The sequence below is a fragment of the Physeter macrocephalus genome, chromosome 21, assembly GCF_002837175.3.
Source record: "Physeter macrocephalus isolate SW-GA chromosome 21, ASM283717v5, whole genome shotgun sequence".
In the NCBI taxonomy this organism is placed as follows: Eukaryota; Metazoa; Chordata; class Mammalia; order Artiodactyla; family Physeteridae; genus Physeter; species Physeter macrocephalus.
This window is the reverse complement of record NC_041234.1, coordinates 52,557,017-52,577,260: the sequence shown is the minus strand read 5'-3', so window position 1 is coordinate 52,577,260 and position 20,244 is coordinate 52,557,017. Positions and strand designations below refer to the sequence as shown.

Here is a 20,244-nt window from a genome sequence, read left to right as displayed (position 1 = left end):
GTATCACATTGATTGATTTGCGTATATTGAAGAATCCTTGCATTCCTGGGATAAACCCCACTTGATCATGGTGTATGATCCCTTTAATGTGCTGTTGGACTCTGTTTGCTAGTATTTTGTTGAGGATTTTTGCATCTATGTTCATCAGTGATATTCGCCTGTAGTTTTCTTTCTTTGTGACATCGTTGTTTGGTTTTGGTATCAGGGTGATGGTGGCCTCGTAGAATGAGTCTGTGAGTGTTCCTCCCTCTGCTATATTTTGGAAGAGTTTGAGAAGGATAGGTGTTAGCTCTTCTCTAAGTGATAGAATTCGCCTGTGAAGCCGTCTGGTCCTGGGTTTTTGTTTGTTGGAAGATTTTTAATCACAGTCTCAATTCCAGTGTTTGTGATTGGTCTGTTTTTAATTTCTATTTCTTCCTTGTTCAGTCTTGGAAGGTTGTGCTTTTCTAAGAATTGTGCATTTTTTCCAGGTTGTCCATTTTATTGGCATAGTGTTGCTTGTAGTAATCTCTCATCATCCTTTCTATTTCTGTAGTGTCAATTGTTACTTCTCCTTTTTCATTTCTAATTCTATTGATTTGAGACTTCTCCCTTTTTTTCTTGATGAGTCTGGCTAATGGTTTATCAATTTTCTTTATCTTCTTAAAGAACCAGCCTTTCTTTTTATTGATCTTTGCAATTGTTTCCTTCATTTCTTTTTCATTTACTTCTGATCTGATCTTTATGCTTTCTTTCCTTCTGCTAACTTTGGAGGTTTTTTGTTCTTCTTTCTCTAATTGCTTTAGGTGTAATGTTAGGTTGTTTATTGGAGATGTTTCTTGTTTCTTGAGGTAGGATTGTATTGCTATAAACTTCCCTCTTAGAACTGCTTCTGCTGCATTCCATAGGTTTTGATTTCTTCTTTGATTTCTTCAGTGATCTCTTGGTTGTTAAGTAGTGTATTGTTTAGCCTCCATGTATTTGTATTTTTTACAAATTTTTTTCCTTTAATTGATATCTAATCTCATAGCATTGCGGTCAGAAAAGATACTTGATACGTTTTCAATTTTCTTCAATTTACCAAGGCTTGATTTGTGACCCATGATATGATCTATCTTGGAGAATGTTCCATGAGCACTTGAGAAGAATGTGTATTCTGTTGTTGTTGGATGGAATTTCCTATAAATATCAATAAAGTCCATCTTGTTTAATGTATCATTTAAAGCTGTGTTTCCTTATTTATTTTCATTTTGGATGATCTCTTCATTGGTGTAAGTGGGGTGTTGAAGTCGCCTACTATTACTGTATTACTATTGATTTTCCTTTTTATGGCTGTTAGCATTTGCTTTATCTAATGAGGTGCTCCTATATTGTGTGCATAGATATTTACAAGTGTTATATCTTCTTATTGTATTGATCTCTTGATCATTAGGTAGTGTCCTTCCTTGTCTCTTGTAATAGTCTTTATTTTAAAGTCTCTTTTCTCTGATATGAGACTTGCTACTCCAGCTTTCTTTTGATTTTAATTTGCATGGAAGATCTTTTTCCATCCCCTCACTTTCAGTCTGTATGTGTCCCTAGGTCTGAAGTGGGTCTCTTGTAGACAGCATATATATGGGTCTTGTTTTTGTATCCATTCAGCCAGTCTGTGTCTTTTGGTGGGAGCATTTAATCCATTTACATTTAAGGTAATTGACAGCATATATATGGGTTTTGTTTTTGTATCCATTCAGCTAGTCTATGTCTTTTGCTGGGAGCATTTAATCCATTTACATTTAAGGTAATTATCGATATGTATGTTCCTACTACCATTTTCTTAATTGTTTTTGGAAAAGACCACAAGAGAGGTCTTTTCCCTCTCTTGTGTTTCTTGCCTAGAGACGTTCCTTTAGCATTTGTTGTAACGCTGGTTTTGTGGTGCTGAATTCTCTTAGCTTTTGCCTGTCTGTAAAGTTTTTAATTTCTCCGTCTAATCTGAATGAGATACTTGCTGCATAGAGTCATCTTGGTTGTAGGTTTTTCCCTTCCATCACTTAAAATATGTCCTGCCACTCCCTTCTGGTGTGCAGATTTTCTGCTGCAAGATCAGCTGTTAAACTTATGGGGATTCCCTTGTATGTTGTCACATTTCCCCTGTTGCTTTTAATATTTTTTCTTTGTATTTAATTTTTGATAGTTTGATTAATATGTGTCTTGGCATGTTTCTCCTTGGATTTTTCCTGTATAGGACTCTCTGCACTTCCTGGACTTGATTAACTATTTCCTTTCCCATATTAGGGAAGTTTTCAACTATAATCTCTTCAAATATTTTCTCTGTCCCTTTCTTTTTCTCTTCTTCTTCTGGGACCCCTAAAATTCGAATGTTGTTGTGCTTAATGTTGTCCCAGAGGTCTCTGAGACTGTCCTCAGTTCTTTGCATTCTCTTTTCTTTATTTTGCTCTGCAGTAGTTATTTCCACTATTTGATCTTCCAGGTCACTTATCCGTTCTTCTGCCTCAGTTATTCTGCTATTGATTCCTTCTAGAGAATTTTTAATTTCATTTATTGTGTTGTTTATCATTGTTTGTTTGCTCTTTAGTTCTTCTAGGTCCTCGTTAAACGTTTCTTGTATTTTCTCCATTCCGTTTCCTAGATTTTGGATCATCTTTACTGTCATTACTCTGAATTCTTTTTCAAGTAGACTGTCTATTTCTTCTTCATTTGTTGGGTCTTGTGGGTTTTTACCTTGCTCCTTCATCTGCTGTGTGTTTCTCTGTCTTCTCATTTTGTTTAACTTACTGTGTTTGGGGTCTCCTTTTCACAGGCTGCAGGTTCGTAGTCCCTGTTGTTTTTGGTGTCTACCCCCAGTGTTTAAAGTTGGTTCTGTGGTTTGTGTAGGTTTCCTGGTGGAGGGGACTAGTGCCTTTGTTCTGGTGGATGAGGCTGGATCTTATCTTTCTGGTGGGCAGGACCACGTCCAGTGGTGTGTTTTGGGGTGTCTGTGACCTTATTATGATTTTATGCAGCCTCTGTGCTAATGGATGGGATTTTGTTCCTGTCTTGCTAGTTGTTTGGCATAGGGTGTCTAGCACTGTAGCTTGCTGGTCGATGAGTGGAGCTGGGTCTTAGCGTTTAGATGGAGATCTCTGGGAGAGCTTTCACCATTTGATATTATGTGGAGTTGGGAGGTCTGTGGTGGACCAATGTCCTGAACTTTGCTCTCCCACCTCAGTGGCACAGGCCTGGCACCCAGCCGGAGCACCAAGACCCTGTCAGCTACACAGCTCAGAAGAACAGGGAGAAAAAAAGAAAGACAGAAAGAAAAAAATAAAATAAAGTTATTAAAATAAAAAATAATTATTAAAAAGTAAAAAATTAAAAAGTATAAAATAAAAAAGGAAAAAAAGAAAGAAGAGAGCCACCAAACCTAAAAACAAATACACTGATGATAACAAGCACTGAAAACTATGTTAAAAAACAAAAACACAGAAAAACGGACAGACAGAACCCTAGGACAAATGGTAAAAGCAAAGCTATACAGACAAAATCACACAAAGAAGCATACACATACACACTCACAAAAAGAGAAAACTGAAGAAAATATATATATTTTTGCTCCCAAAGTCTACCCCCTCAATTTTGGGATGATTCGCTGTCTATTGAGGTATTCCACAGATTCAGGGCATATCAAGTTGATTGTGGAGATTTAATCCACTGCTCCTGAGGCTGCTGGGAGAAACTTCCCTTCCTCTTCTTTGTTCACACAGCTCCTGGTGTTCAGCTTTGGATTTGGCTCTGCCTCTGCGTGTAGGTCGCCTGAGGGCATCTGGTCTTCCCTCAGACAGGATGGGGTTAAAGTAGCAGCTGATTAGGGGCTCTGGCTCAATCAGGCTGGGGGTCGGGGGGCATACGGAATGCAGAGTGGGCCTGTGGTGGCAGAGGCCGGCGTGAGGTTGCACCAGCCTGAGGCGCAACTTCCTGGGGAAGTTGTCCCTGGATCACAGGACCCTGGCAGTGGTGGGCTGCAGAGGCTCCCGGGAGGGGAGGTGTGGATAGTGACCTGTGCTTGCACACAGGCTTCTTTGTGGCTGCAGCAGCAGCCTTAGCATTTCATGCTCTTCTCTCATGTCCGCACTGATAGCCGCCACTCGCACCCATCTCTGGAGCTCATTTAGGCGGTGCTCTTAATCCCCTCTCCTCGAGCACCCTGAAACAATGGTTTATTGCCTCTTAGGCAGTTCCAGACATTTTCCCGGACTCTCTCTCAGATGAGTGTGGCACACTAGCCCCCTTCAGGCTGTGTTCACGCAGCCAACCCCAGTCTTCTCCCTGGGATCTGACCTCTGAAGCTGGAGCCTCAGCTCCCAGCCCCAACCCGTCCCGGTGGGTGAGCAGACAAGACTCTCAAGCTGGTGAGTGCTGGTCAGCACTGATCCTCTTGGTGGGAATCTCTCTGCTTTGCCCTCTGCACCCCTGTTGCTGCACTCTCCTCTGTGGCTCCAAAGCTTCCCCCCACCCACCCACAGTCTCCTCCAGTGAAGGGGCTTCCTGGTGTGTGGGAACTTTCCTCCTTCACAGCTCCCTCCCAATGGTGCAGGTCCCATCCCTAGTCTTTTGTCTCCGTTTTTTCTTTTTTCTTTTACCCTACCCAGGTACGTGGGGAGTTTCTTGCCTTTTGGGGAGTCTGAGGTCTTCTGCCAGCGTTCAGTAGGTGTTCTGTAGGAGTTGTTCCACATGTAGATGTATTTCTGATGTATTTGTGGGGAGGAAGGTGATCACGTCTTGCTCTTCCGCCATCTTGAAGCTCTCTCCCAAACGCATTTTAGCATTCCTGCATTTTTAGTACCCCCCACCACGTTTACTGTATTTGACATCATATTTTACATCTTTTTGTTTTGTGTATCCCTTAACTACTTATAGCAGATAAAGATGATTTTACTATTTTTGTCTTTTAACCTTCTTTTTAACTTTATACATGGCTGATTTACTACATTTACTGTATATTTGCCTTTACCAATGAGATTTTTCCTTTTATAATTTTCATGTTTCTAGTTGTGGCTTTTTCTTTTTCGCTTAAAGAAGTCCCTTTAACATTTCTTGTTAAGCTGATTTGGTGGTGTTGAACTCTTTTAGATTTTGCCTGTCTGTAAAACTTTTGATGTCTCCATCAAATCTGAACGAGAGATGTGCTGGGTAGAGTATTCTTGGTTGTAGGTTTTTTCCCTTTCATCACTTTAAATATATCCTGCCACTCCCTTCTGGCCTGAAGAATTTCTGCTGAAAAGTCAGCTGATAGCCTTATGGGAGTTCCCTTGTATGTAACTTTTTGCTTTCCCTTGCTGCTTTTAATATTCTCTCTTTATCTTTAATTTTTGCCATTTTAATTACAATGTGTCTTGGTGTGGTCCTCTTTCTCTTTGGGACTCTTTGTGCTTCCTGGACCTGGATGTTCGTTTCTTTTCCTAGGCTAGGGAAGTGTTCAGCTATTATGTCTTCAAATATGTTCTCTGCCCCTTTCACTCTCTTCTCCTTCTGGGACCCCTATAATTTGTATGTTGGTACACTTGATATTGTCCCAGAGGTCTTTCAAACTGTGCTCATTTGTTTTTATTCTTTTTCTTTTTTTCTGTTCAGCTTCAGTGATTTCCACTACTCTGCCTTCCAGCTTGCTGATCCCTCCTCTGTATCATTAAATCTACTGTTGATCCCTTCTAATGTGTTTTTCATTTCAGTTATTGTATTCTTCAGTCCTGCTTGGTTCTTCTTTATATTTTCTCTTTGTTTAAAACTTCTAACTTCTCACTCTGTTCATCCAATCTTCTCCAGAGTTCTTTGAGCATCATCATGATCATTACCTTGAACAATCTTTTGGGTAGATTACCTATCTCTTCTTCACTTAGTTCCTCTTTTGTGGTTTTATCTTGTTCTTTTGTATGAACCATATTCCTCTGTTGACTCATTTTGCCTAATTTGCTGTTTTTATTTCTATGTATCTTGTAGGTTGTTTATGTTTCCCAATCTTGGAAAAGTGGCCTTTTGTAGGAGATATCCTATGCATCCCAGCAGTGCACACCACCTGGTCACCAGAGCTATATGTTCTAGAGGGTGCCCCTCTATGTGGACTGCATGGGTCCTTCTGTTATGGCGGGCTAGCTACTGTGGGTAGTCTGGTAGGCATGGCTGGCCCTAGGTCCAGTTGGTTGCCAGGCACTGCCTTGTGCAGAGGCTGCCAGTCACTGGTTGGTGGAGCTGGGTAACAAGGCTGCTGGCTGCAATGCCCCAGGGGATCCTGGGGCTAGTGCTTGCCCACTGGTGGGTGGAACCAGGTTCTGGAGTGGGTGGTTGTGGGACCTGGGGGTCCCAGATCTAGTGTTGGCCTGCTAGTGGGTGGGGCCAGTTCCTGATGCAGCTGACTGTGGGGTCTGTGGTAACCCAAAGCAGGTGTTGACCTGCTGGTGAGTTGTGCTGGATCCTAGGACTCTGGCTGCAGGTCCCTGGGGGTCCCAGGGCTGGTACTGGCCTGCTGGTGTATGGGCTGGGTCTTGGTACTAGAGGTTGCAGGGCTCTGCTGGTCCTGGGGCCGGTGTCCCCCACTGGTGGGTGGGGCTGGGGCCCAGGGCATCGCAGGGCTGTTTTCTGCCCACTGGTGGGTGGAGCTAGGGCCTGGGGTCTCTGGCTGCAGGGTCCAGTGGTCCCTAAGCTGGTGTTGGCCTGCTGGTTGGCAGGGCTGAGGCCCAGGGGGTTCTGGGAATAGTGCCAGCTCACTGGTGGGCAGAGCTGAGTCTCAGGGTCTCTGGTTGCAGAACTCTGGGTTCTCTGAAGTTGGTGTTTTGGCCAGCTAGTGGGTTCCCAGTGCTAGTACTGACCCACTGGTGTGCGGAGCCAGGTCCCTGGGTCTCTAGATGCAAGGCCCTGGGGTGTCCCAGGGCTAATGCTGGCACACTGGTGTGTGGGGCCAGGTCCTGTGCCCTCTGGTGGGCAAGGCTGGGTCCTGGGGCACCTGTGGGCTCAGGGGTTCTTAAGGCAGCAGCCCTGCTAGTGGATGGGGCTGTGTCCCTGCCTGGCTAGTTGCTTGGTCTGAGATGTTCCCATATTGGTGCCTACAGGCTAATGGGCGGGGCCTGGTCCCAGCACTACTAAGCTTGAGGGAGCATTCCAAAATGGTACTTGCCAGCACTAGTGTCCTTGTGATAGAATGAGCTCCCCCAAATGGCTGCCACCAACATCTCTGTCCCCAGGGTGAGCTCCAGTTGTCCCCTGCTTCTCCAGGAGGCTCTCCAAGATCATCAGGTGGGTCTGACCCTGGCTCCTTTCAATTGCTGCTTCTGCCCTGGGTCCCAGTGCATACGAGATTTTGTGTGCACCCTTTAAGAGTGGAGTCTCTATTTTCCACAGCCCTCTGGTCTCATGAAAGTAAGCGCCACTGGCCTTCCAAGCCAAATGTTCTGGCAGCTTGTCTTCTCAGTGCAGGACCCCCAGGCTGGGGAGCCTATGTGGGGCTCAGACCCCTTGCTCCTTTAGTAGAACCTCTGCAATGTAATTATCCTCCCATTTGTGGGGTGCCCACCTAGGGGTATGGGTCATGACTATACCACATCTCTGCCCCTCCTACCTGCCTCTTTGTAGTTCCCTCCTTATATCTTTAGTTGTAGAAGATCTTTTCTGCTAGTCTTCCAGTTTTTTCTCACCAATAATTGCTCTGTAAATAGTTGTAATCTTGGTGTGCTTATGGGAGGAGGCGAGTTCAAGGTCTTCCTACTCTACCATTTTGGCTCCATCTCAGTTTCTTTTCAATTTTTTTTTTAGGGAATTAAAAATTTTTAATTCAGATGATCTTTACTTGAATGAGAGAAATCTTTTATGGTAAATAGGATCAATTTTGTGGGTTTTAATTATGAAAGGTGGTTATGTATTTTATTCTGTAATTATCTTGCACTTAACTGTATACTACAAAATTGAGGATTGTAGACAGAGCATAATAGAATCCATGCAAAATTTTGGCTTTTACATCTGTAGATATATTTTTCTGAATTCTCTATGCTTCCTTTTTTTAACATCTTTATTGGAGTATAATTACTTTACAATGCTGTGTTAGTTTCTGCTTTATAACAAAGTGAATCAGTTATACATATACATATGTTCTCATATCTCTTCCCTCTGGTGTCTCCCTCCCTCCCACCCTCCCTCGCTATGCCACCCCTCTAGGTGGTCACAAACCACCGAGCTGATCTCGCTGTGCTATGCAGCTGCTTCCCACTAGCTATCTATTTTACATTTGGTAGTGTATATATGTCCATGCCACGCTCTCATGTGTGGAAAGACCCTTAAACATGTAAAGTTATTTGGATCATTATTTTTCTTTTCTAATATATCACTGTCTGGATGGATAGAACAACATTGGAAACATTTTAGATCTTCCTTCATTCTGATTGTTCAGTGTCTCAGCTGTGATCCTAGCATATTGGAATTATGCCTGATATACACTACATATATTTATGTATATGTAATGTATATATATTATACACTATATATATAAATATATATATATTATTAAGATCCTACTATATGCCAGCCAGACATTGTTCTAGGTGCTAAGCATACAACAACAAGCAAAACAGTGATCCATCCTCCAGGGTGGGGGTAAAGGGGAGAGTGATGAGTTATAATTATAATTATAATTAAAAATACAGCTAGGTAAGGGGGATAGAGAGCACCAAGAGAGCTGTTATTTTAAATAAAGAGGTCAGGAAAGACCTCTCTATTATGGCGATATTTGAGTAGAGATCTTTGAGAAATGAATGAATATCCTATGGATATCTGTGGGAATAGCTTTCCAGGCAGACGGAATATCACGTGTAAAGGACCTGAGGCTGAAGGTGAGAGCAGGAGAGTATGAGTCACTGATGAAGGTGACAGGGATCTTGAAGAAGATGATTACCCTTTAAATAATGGGTAAAGACAATATGGAAACGTGTTCACTATGATGTAATGAAGAAATGAATGAATAAATCATAAAATGAACTCCAGGATCAGATGAAATATTTAAAGTTTGTTTGAATAAATTATAACTTTGTTGGTAATGACATTGCTAGAACATTTCCTTGAAGAAAGGAATACGTTTCCTTTTATCATATACATAATTCAAATACTTCTACACATAATTCTACAATGATTCCACATGTTAATCCATTCTCTCTCTTATACTGTGCTGCACTAATTTAGAATAGGTTAAATTTAAGAGTACTAAGTTTCAGAGCTGAGGTCCAGCTCTATTCTGTGTGAATTTGTAATGTTTATTGTGTGTCACGTAACACTTCCTTACCTAAAGGCTGAACCAACCTGTCACTTCTATGATTTGCTCATCTAGCCTATCAGGTTTAATGTCCTAAACCTATTGCAGATTATGAGGAAATGAACAGTCTCTCTGTGTCCAGAACAGATAGATTTCTTTTTAACTAAAAATAAATAATGCATGGATTATATTGTCTAGATGAAAAACGCAAAAGTGAGTGACTTATCCCAACACAGTGCATTTTAAAAGAAGAAATGAGTCCAAAGGAGAAGCTTGTTATTTCAGACCATATTGACACAGTGTCCAGGAACATTGATTCAAGAAGTTAACTGTACATTTAAGAAGTGACTGAGCACCAGAGTCATAGATTGGGAATCTCCTTCTAGAGTTTGAGAAATGAATAAACTGAAATTAATAAATATGTGAGGGAGACTGCTTAGGTGGTCAATAAATCCTTTTCTTTCTCATCTTCCTGGGCACAGAGCTAAACTAAACTTCCCACCCTCAATTCAGTGACAGAAGACTGAGTTCTATTTAACAGAATATGAGTAGAAGATGTGTATCAGTTCTAGGACAGGCCAATGCAAGTCAATAAACAGTCCTTGATGGGCTTTCCCCTTCCCTGGCAATGTCGTTGGCAGTAAGTAATGAGTAATTAAAATTTCCTTCTTTGTGGATTTTGATTTCCATATTTTTAAAAAAGACCATAAGTTTGTTTTTTAATCACAAAAAGACACTAAGAGTTCTACCATATATTTCCTTAGCAAACCATATCTATATCTTATGTATATTTAAGTTGTCTTCCCCATTAGATTGTTAACGTCCATGGTGTGTAAGACCCACTCCATAAATATTTAAGTAAATGAATGAATGCATGAATCAGCTCAAAACAATCAATCCAGAATAAGTGCTTAATATTTAATTTACTCAATATAGTACATCATTTAATCTTCCTTAAGAAGTTTTCATCATATCACTAGCCAAGTATTAATTTCTTAATGTGTAAAATAGGGTTGATAATGCCTATATGATAGGAATAAGATATATGTAAGGCATCTAGCTCAGTATCTAGGGCTTATTATTAGTGCCCACAGTGAGAATCAAATACATATTTTCAACCTTTTCTACTAATTTCTTTGTACATACGTATGTCCTACACTTTAGTCAACCTACACTAATCACTGTTCCTTAAATATACACTAAAGGACTGTTTCCTGGATCTCCATCATCTGAATATGTATTCACAAATTTTTGCTATAACTGAATATCAGTTGAAAATCTTATGATTATTTCTCACTGCGATTATATAAGAAAATATCCATTTTTAGAAAGGCACACTGAAATATATAGTGGTAAAATGATATAATAACTGAGATTTGTTTTCCATGCTTCAATAAAGCAAAAAGGAGGATAAATGAAGCAAATGTGGCAAAATCTTGGTAACTATATAATCTGGATGACAGATATATAGGGGTTCATTATACTATTATTTCTACTATTGTATATGTTTAAAATTTTCATAGCAAAAAAAATAATTTAAAATAAATGTCCCATAGGTGAATTTGAGCTTACCAGGTAAGCAAGTGTCAGAGATCATGATCTCATCCAGGATTAAGAGGCAATCAACTTAATTCAATGGCAGGGTGTTGCAGGGAGCAGAAGGGAGAATTCCTTTGTTTATCTTCCCTAAACCAAAGGACAGCATGTAAGCTTCAGTGACTTTGGGGGAGAAAAATGACCTTAAGAGCGACAAAATTTTTAGAAGCCTTGTTTTCTTTAATAAAAAGTCAAGAACTGGGACTTCCCTGGTGGTGCAGTGATTAAGAATCCGCCTGCCAATGCAGGGGACACAGGTTCGAGCCCTGGTCGGGGAAGATCCCACATGCCACAGAGTGACTAAGCCTGTGTGCCACAACTACTGAGCCTGCGCTCTAGAGCCCGCGAGCCACAACTACTGAGCCTGCATGCCACAACTACTGAAGCCCACACTCCTAGAGCCCGTGTTCCGCAACAAAAGAAGCCACCACAGTGAGAAGCCCACGCACTGCAACGAAGAGTAGCCCCCGCTCGCCGCAACTAAAGAAAGCCTGCGCACAGCAACGAAGACCAAGCGCAGCCAAAACAAAAAAAAAAGTCAAGAACATGTAAATTTCAAATTATTGTGATTTTGATTTTAAATATAATCCAAATTCTCAGAATTGTGTAAGATTGGCCAGATATAGTTTAGTGTAAACAGAAAGGACATCATAAGAATCCTAAATCATGGAGAAGCATGGAGACTATTTTAACTGTTTTCTAGAGGAAAGTGTCTTGTGCAGGGATATATCTAAGACAATGGAAACCTTATGGAATGATGACTTGTGCAGTGTTCTTAGTGTAACAGGAAGGACAATAAGTTAATAAACAATCTTTACATACATAGAGGATTTTCAACTGGGTAAAGCACATCCTTTTGTGTCTTTATTTTTTTACAGAAAAATGAAATTTTTGAATTAGGTTTCTGAGATATATTCCAGTTGCAAAGGCTTATCCTCTAAGTTGACATTTTAAATTTCCTTTATTTTCTTTACAATGTAAAGACCAACCAGTAATACATATTATAGCTTCCAATGATTTAGCCTGAAAAAACTTATTTCAGGAAGATTTCAGGAAGATAAAGCCTCAAAAAGAAAAAAAATAATAAAAAACTACAAAGAACTTGAGGAAAATGTGTCAGCCAAATTCAGTTCATAAGAAAGGTTAAGAAATTAAAATATAATTTTGAAACTGAAGAAAGATTACAGTGATATAGTAATTATACTATAATGCTTTTTAAATGTCTCAGTTGTATATGTAAAAAGGAATCTCTTAGAAGGAAAAAGAGAAATTGAAAATGTCTTGAGGAGTTTAGTTTAGTGCATCACTCCACAACAGAATGCTTATGATTACTGAATACTTCAGTTCCTCATCCAAATTATCTGTCTATTCTAGCAAGAAGCTTATTCTAGAATGGGAATTTGGGAAACAATGAGATTCATAATCAAAAGATGTAGATCTGAGTCCCAACACCACCACTTATGTGACAGATGGCAAATTATGATTCAATCTTTGTTTTTCCATTTATAAAATGAAAACATAAATATTGACTTCAAGAAAGTAAAATTTATACTGAGGAATTCAGAGAAACCCTGAGTACAGCAGGGAAAACTTAAAGCTAGCCAGTCATATATAAGGTTATCATGTGACAGCTGTGCAATTCAGGAGACCAACAACGTGTTGACATTCATAATGCTTCCATATTTCTAGAGATAGAATGTAGGCATAGAAAAAAGACCATTAACATAACATACATACAGGCCTTAATTCTGAATAATCAGTTAAGATATTAACTTATCTGAATAAACAACAGATGAAAGCAACTGTGCAGGACAAATGTGAGGTAGTGAGAATCATTACACTGGGTGCAAGCAAAAAAAAAGCTGTATTACCTGTAGAAAATTTAAAAACAGTAATAAAACCAACAAAAACCTGGTCAGCTTTAATTGTCACCATGCTCTGGCAATTTTAAATAATGTCATTGATAAAACACACCTCTCCAGAAACAAATTTTCTTGGTCCAAGGTCTAAACAATTGATGAAGTTACTGTTGAGTTTTATGTATGTGTATGTGTGTGTGTGTGTATATATATATATATATATATATATATATATATTCCAAATAAGCACATATGCATTAATAAGCATTGTATTGTACATAGAAGCAAATTTAGAGAACTCCCAGCTATACTAATGGCACCTGACACACGACACACACAGACTCAGCTACAGGAGTTCCTAAGTTCCTAAGTTCAAAAGAGTTTAGAATTATTGAAGCTCACTTTGGGTGCAGTTCATGTCTCCAATCATCGGTACAACATATCCTTGTTTAAACTATAGTTTCAAAATAAATAATGACAGTGCGGTGAATGTCTCCACTTTTGGAGCAGGGTTCAGTATGCTTTCTTTATTAGTTTCATATTGCTGCTGTAACAAATCACCACAAACTTAATGGCTTAAAATTTTAAATGGCTGCAGTTTTCCCTTCTGTAAATGCAAAAATTAGTCTGTGCTCTTTCCCTGCCTCCAAAAGATGTCATGGAGATAAATAAGTGGATAGGTACCACATTCTGAATAAATCACCGATGTTTACACACTATGTCAAGCCTGGCTTCATATCATCTTCCAAATAATTCAGAGCTAGGACTCAAATCTCAAACTTCCTGGCCTCTAACTATAATGTTACCACTTATTAATAGGATCTCTCTTCTTCCAGTTTTCAATAACAATAATACATCCTTCTGATCCCTCACCAGCAGCATCCTTAAAGTCGATATTTCCACTGACAGTCTGTACAAGGCTATTTAGGTTTTCTGTCAGGCTCCTCAATATTCTTCCAGCCTCCCCCCACTGCCTGATTCCAAAGCCATTCCCACACTTTAGGTACTTGTTACAGCAGCAGTCCACTTTCATTACCAAAGTCTATGTAGTTACTACTACTTTGTAACAAATAACCACATAATTAGTGGCTTAAGACAATACCTGTTAACTCAGTCCTGTGGGTTAGGAGTCCAAGTATGACTTAACTGGGTCCTCTGTTCAGTCTCACAGGGCTGAAATCATGGTATCAACCAGGACTACAATCTCATCTGAGGCTTGAGTTCCTCTCCTAAGCTCACCAGTTGTTGGCAAAATTCAATTCTTTTCAACTGTAGGAGTAGAATCCCCATTTTCTTGCTGGCTCTCAGCAAGTGGGAGCACCGTCAGCTCCCAACTGCCACCCTCAGCTCTTTGCCACATGGCCCCCTTCTCTCACATCTGTTTGCTTCTTCAAGGCCAACAGAACATCTGCTACTGCTTGTCTCCTTTAAGTACTCGCTTGATTAGGCCAGATCCACCCAGGATATTATCCCTTTTGATCAACTCAAAATCAAATGGTTAGTGTGAAGTGTTCCGTGTTCTTATTCCCCCTCTTTTTCCCAGTTTTTATAACCTAGCTCTTAGACAGATGCCTCTTGTTCTAAAGCAGTCTATCAACAGTATGTTTCATATTCTCTGTAAAATCAAAGAGAAAGTTAATACAGTAAAGCATGTTCTTCATCTCAAAAAGTCTGCCTAATATGATATATTTAACAGTCTCTTACCTTTTAAAAAACATATTTTTATAAAACGAAAACTTTAACAGATGTTTTAAGTATTTTTAAGAACTGGCCAAAGAGAATTCATGGAGAAACCTATTTACTTTGTGCACAATCGTTGCTGCTGACTGTGCATCTCTAGTGCAGCTCTTCCCTAAGGGACAACTGATCAATAAAGTTTAATTTTTGTCTCCTCCTGCGTCCACTGAGAAAAACAAGTCTCATTCACCCTCCTCTCCTCTGGTAAATCTCTTCTTGCATGATCATGCTGTGGTTAGACTATTTACTGTATGCACTATGAACCTTGCAGCTTCCTCTAGCTAGTTTTAGCAAACAAAGTCAGTATGTCTATGGGGACATGCACAGATTTGTAAAGATAACTGAAAACATGCACTCTTAAAAGTCATTAGATGAGAAGGAACATCCCCCCATCCATATAAAATCAATTGGTCTATTTTTGGAGTCTGACAAATTCCCATTTAGAAATATGTTCATTTTGTATTAATGTATAAATGTGTGCTATTGTCCACAGCATTATAAAAGGAAAGCCACTCTTCCAGGCTTTATATTTATTAATTTCTGCTATATTTTGGGTAACAACTTGGTTACAAGAGAGAAGCAGGTACTGAGCAGGTTCAGTCTCCTACTCCTTTAATGTGAACTGGGCTGTGTTCACTAGTGTGACAGGTTCAGGCTGCTGCTGTTATCTCCATAGAGTATTTATCAAATCTTTTGAGAGATATATCAAATAAAATCAGAAAGCTAGAGTCACTCAAATGGCAAGTCAATTCTTATGTAAGGACTTCTAATTCAAAACCGTGTACAACTTTACAGGTTTGAGAGAACTTCACTACCGGAAATAGTGAGAAGCATTAAGAAATAGGCATAAATCATTTTATATAAGACATAACAAAGAGAATACGTACCTAAAAAAAAAAATCAAGTGTCAAATAATTTTCAATACCTTTTAAAAGTCAATCACAGACATATAGTCATAAGAACCAAAAGAAATTTATTTACAAAATTTCTTACTTGACTGGTGGTGAGAAGCAAGAAACCATCAACTAAGACTCCACTAATAGTGTTCAAGCCAGTTCATACAAGAGAACAACCATTACAGCTCCTGATGATTAGGCCAGAAAGATGTCCTTCTGCATGTCCTTCCAGTGAACAAGGAGATACATTTGACCATAGGGGCCTGTGCAAGTAGCATCATGGTACTTGTAGGCTCAGTTGAATCACAGCTTCTAGAGTGCTGTTCCCTGTCTACCTTACATAGCTGTTTCACCACTTTTGTTGATTTCTTTGTAGGCTTCTTTCTCTTTTTCTCCTCCTTTGTTGGTTTTCTCCTTTTCTCCTTCTCTGTTGGCTCCTTTCTCTTCTTCTCCTCCACTGTTGGCTCCTTTGTCTCCTCCATTGGTGGCTCCTTTCTCTTCTTCTTTGTCCTGAACACTAGTGTAAACTGCTTTGTTATAACCTTCCCGGTTCCGAGCAATTTCAATGGCAAAAAATTGTATCCTGGGTGCTGAAAGGTGAATAGAATTGATTATTGTCCTAGTCACAGTTACTTCTCTAAACCTACTGGAAATCTATTGACAAAGATGAACTAACATGAAAAGCATTCAAGTTTAGTCATAAGATTCAGAGATGTGAATTCTAATCCTATACTAAATGATGCTGAAAATACTTATCTTACCTCACACTTACTCAAGATACAGTAACATGGTCTTTACAGATATAACAAATAAAATGATTCCCAAACTAACTATTCATGTCATTGATTCATCAGTAAGACAAGATCCCTCACTCTCCTTATACAGAAACAATCCCAGAGGCAAGAAACTCACCAAAGATGGTGTTTTCCTCAGTGTAGCCCTGAGAACAGTTCAGTCGCAGCAAAGTACCATAGTTGAAGTCTTCTACAATCCCATCAAACTTCAAACAGAATGGTCTCCACTTCTGTAAAGGCAAAAGAGGTATCTTAGCTAAAAAATGCAGGAGGCTGGTGAAGTCAGGCCAGAAGAGGGGCTTCCGTTTCCCCAGTAAGGAAAGTAACCACAGTGAAAGAGACTAGAATTGAGCTGATTGCTAGTTTCACTAGCAATGAGTTTCTGCTTTATCTTTGGTATCTTTAGGCTGGTATTTCCCAACATGAACAATGTTTTAATCTGATAAAATACTTAAATCCTTGACTAGAGAATTAAATTTTAATTTCTTAAGTATATTCTGTTTTAAGTTATTGGCTAGTTCAGCCCAAAATGGTTATTCATCCACAATGAAGCACAAATGAGACAAAGAAGGCAGGAATTTGGCCCAAAGTCACAAAGTTAAATTTTAAGAAAGAAGTCCATCCAATAGAGGCAATTTTCCAAAGATCAGTAACAGCCGGCTTAGAGTTAAAAGTTTATATTCCTCATAAGCCGAGAGTCTACCCTCAAGGAAAAAAATTTCCTAACTATAAGAGTTTTAGTGCTCGGTAAAAGTATAACGTAATCAAGCAAGCAATGCAAAACACAAGTTTTCCAATTATCCACGGCCTGTGATAATATGATCTTAAATCCAGAGAATCCAAACACCTCTCCGTACTCTATTTGCCAACCCTCTATCTAAGCCTTCTGGCTAAAGTACTCACATAAATAAATTTATTCCTTCTCCCTTGAAAGAGCTAGGTGGATAAGGATGAAAGGTCCAAATCAAAGGGGAAAAAAAACCAGATTCAATAAAAATGAAAAATCCATAAACCAGAAAAACATTCATTTAGTAACACATTAGTTAATTACAACTACATAAAAGCCCTGGTGCTTTAGGTATTTGCCTTAAAACAAACCCCCCAAAAGTTTAAATGTATAAAAATGTATTCACAGTCAATAATCGTTGGTCAGATGCTAGGCAATATTTAAAAGAGAGAATTCTTACCTCTTTAGCTGCTTCTGATTTGAGCTCTTCTGGGTCCAATACATCTATCCTGAGTTTCTTAAAATTTTCCCGAAACTCAGAATAGATTTGGTCATCCACTTTGGTGAGTTTCAGGAACTGTGGGTCAACTGATGAAATCAGCTGCCAGACAATAAGACAACATAAAGATGCTAGTCTCTAATTTACTATATTTCTGTCCGCTCTTCACCAGAAAATCCTCATAGTTCTCAGGGAAGAAGAGTTCATTAGAAAATATGGACAGCCTAGGTCCCAGATGAAATCATGACATAATTTTAAAGGGCCATAATATACTACAGTCCCTTCTACCAATTCAAACCCCTTTGGCCCTATTAATGTCTGGCTATTACCCTCTGTGGATTATTCATTTAGTCAACAAACATTTATTTAGTGCCTACTATGGGCCAGGCATCCTTTTGCGGGTTAGCAACACAACACTGGGCAGACAACCACAACTCCTCACTGTCAAAGCAAAATTGACTTCCATGCCCCAGTTCTCCTTAGAGTAATAAAAATTATCTCCAAAACACAACTGTTTAACTTGCTGAGAATGGTGATTAGCAGAGCACAATATGCTGAAATTACATTTTTAATCCTGCTTAACAATAAAGACAGTCAACTCACTTTGTAGTAGACTTCAGCATGCTGCATTGCTCTCATGGCCCAAGCCATCTCAATATCAGGCTGCAAAGGAGTGAAGAATGCCAGGTCAGAAATCACCCAATCTTGCTACTAGAGAACAAATTAAGGAAGTCTGTGGATGTCTAGTTAATGCTCAAGAGGGCTACCAAGCTTGGTGTTACTGTCAAAGGTTAAAAACTGGACTAAGGTTGAATTCTCCTGGAACTTGTTGCCTCCTCCCCTGTAAAATGGGATAATCTTAGGCTTAAAGGGAGGCTGTACGTGAAGCTCTGGGCAATGGGTATAGTGATTGCTGACTAATATTTCTGTACTTGGGAGGGATTTATCCATAGCTTTCTTGCCTCCTGATCGAGTGTTTGTTGTAGCTGTCTTCATCTGTGATTGTAGATCTACAGAGTTGGGAGAGAAACACTAAAGGAAGAGGCAAACGAAGAGATAAGGGGCTCCTTTAGGTGGAAACACCTTCTTTTTTTTCTTGTTGATGCTGGTACCTGGCATACAAGTGACCAATAAAAGATTCTGGATGTTAAAAAAAAAACTGGACTAATAAGTTTGGACAATATAATAATTCTTTTGTCTTTAGGATAACCAAAAGAAGCTACCTACACAGTCTAATAAACAAAATGAGTCACTGGCTGTCTTTTCCCAGCAGCTAGTGAAAGTGTAGAAGACTACATAAAGCAGTAGATAAATCACCTTCTCAGTACTGAGTTAAATGATTGTAAAACTGAAATACCCACATACACCACTGAGTTGTTGAGAGGACAGAGTAAGGTAACAGAAGTAATATTACTCTTCACTTTTAAGAGTGTACAATGTCATAATCATCATGTGTGTTCATCAGATAGCCAATTCCCTATCCTACAACACTTAGAAATTAATCAATATCGTGAAGCAGGCTAGGTTATAATAAGCCTTACCAAGTACCTGTTCCACTGGAATCTCCCACTCCAACTAGATGGATCTATTTCACTGACCCCAGAAAAAAATTTGCATTTTTACCTCCATGCCTTAGACCATGCCCTTTTCCTGACTGCCAATCCATATCTTTTGTCCACTTACACTTTGAGGATCCAGTTCCATATCCACTTCCTCAGCAAAGTCTTCCTTTACTGTCTTGGGTCCTTAGGGGTTTCTTCTTTGGCTAAACCCTTTGGATCTTATGCCTTGATTCACTAATCTACCATACATCACATTATTATTTGAGTGTTATTACTATTTTCATGTCCGTGTGTCTTATAACTCAAAATACATCACGTGCTTTCTCCTTAAGGATCTAAACCAGATACACCATAAGCCAGTGCAACTTTACTGCACAATGGAGTCATCCGGGGACCTTTAAAAATACTGATTCCTGACTCTAACCACCCAGATACTGTGATTTAGTTGGGATGGACTGCGACCTGAACTTCGAGATATTTAAAAGCTTCCCAGGCAACTCTAAAGTACAGCACAGTTTGGGAACTACTCCCATTGACGTTAGTCCTGCGTTTGCCGACCAAAAGGATTAGAATTAATTGAAAGGCGCATTTTCTGGCAGACGTGGAGAGAGTCTACGGAAGCCATCTGGGTAGGAGGGTTACAATTTCGCGGCGGGACCTGCAGACATCCCAGGATAGCTGCGTGCGTGGAAACTGTGGGTGAGTCATACTCACATCGTTGCCGTAACACTCGGCTGGGAGAGAAACAGCGTGCGCCAAAGACGTCAGTTCCCCAGAAACCTGGGAAAGGAAAAAGAGATGGGGAAGGACAGTTCGAGTTTCGACCCAGCTCGGCTTCCCCACTCACCCGACCCCAGAGCAGAGTCTCACCACCTCATCATCTCCACCGGTCGCCTCCATGTTGCAACCCACAAGGCGTGGCTCCCGTTCTCCGGAAATGACGTTTTGCGTGCTCCTTCCGCAGTTCCCAGTTCATTGAAAAGGGATGGCCGGCATGAGTGGCTTTCATCCGACTGCGGCTGCGCCTGCGTGCACTCTCCCTCGCCTGGAGGCAGTACTTCCTTGCCCCTCCTCTTACGCCTTGCGAAAAGGTGTGGCTTTGTTGTATGCGCTGGGCTGCTTGACGGCCGGGAGGTGGTTGAACAGTCAGTAATATCTGCGATGAACATGGGAAAAGACTGAGTTAAAATAATGCAACTTTCCCATCGCCACTGCGCTGAGTGCCCTGCAGAGATTGGAATTTACATTCTCCACTTGTGCTTGGACGCGCATTCAGACGGGGACACAACACAGTTCCCAAAACCCCCAACGGATTAAGTTACAA

The 20,244-nt window shown here is 40.0% G+C and overlaps 2 protein-coding genes across 4 annotated transcripts in view; both read right to left on the bottom strand.

Moving 5' to 3' along the window:
• Nucleotides 1–5,918, bottom strand: part of LOC102986213 (trafficking protein particle complex subunit 13-like) — a 49,897-nt gene extending 43,979 nt beyond the window's left edge. Inside the window, 1 exon segment of the mRNA XM_028482318.1 lies at nt 5,840–5,918. Coding sequence (XP_028338119.1) covers nt 5,840–5,918 — 79 coding nt within the window.
• Nucleotides 5,919–15,019: 9,101 nt separating this feature from the next.
• PBDC1 (polysaccharide biosynthesis domain containing 1) lies at nt 15,020–19,897 on the bottom strand. Of its 3 annotated transcripts, none has more exons than XM_007121193.4 (6): nt 19,791–19,897; nt 19,635–19,700; nt 17,962–18,021; nt 17,320–17,460; nt 16,251–16,362; nt 15,020–15,928 (listed from the first exon to the last, which is right to left on the bottom strand). In XM_007121193.4, the coding sequence occupies exons 1-6, from the start codon at nt 19,818–19,820 to the stop codon at nt 15,675–15,677; spliced, it is 663 nt and encodes a 220-aa protein (XP_007121255.2). In that variant the 5' UTR covers nt 19,821–19,897; the 3' UTR covers nt 15,020–15,674. The 3 variants fall into 3 exon arrangements, with proteins under 3 accessions (XP_007121255.2, XP_007121256.2, XP_054937863.1); XM_007121194.4 differs by having other exon boundaries at nt 15,021–15,928; nt 19,794–19,893; XM_055081888.1 differs by lacking the exons at nt 19,635–19,700; nt 19,791–19,897 and adding an exon at nt 19,042–19,583 and having other exon boundaries at nt 15,021–15,928.
• Between the last annotated feature and the right edge of the window lie 347 nt (nt 19,898–20,244).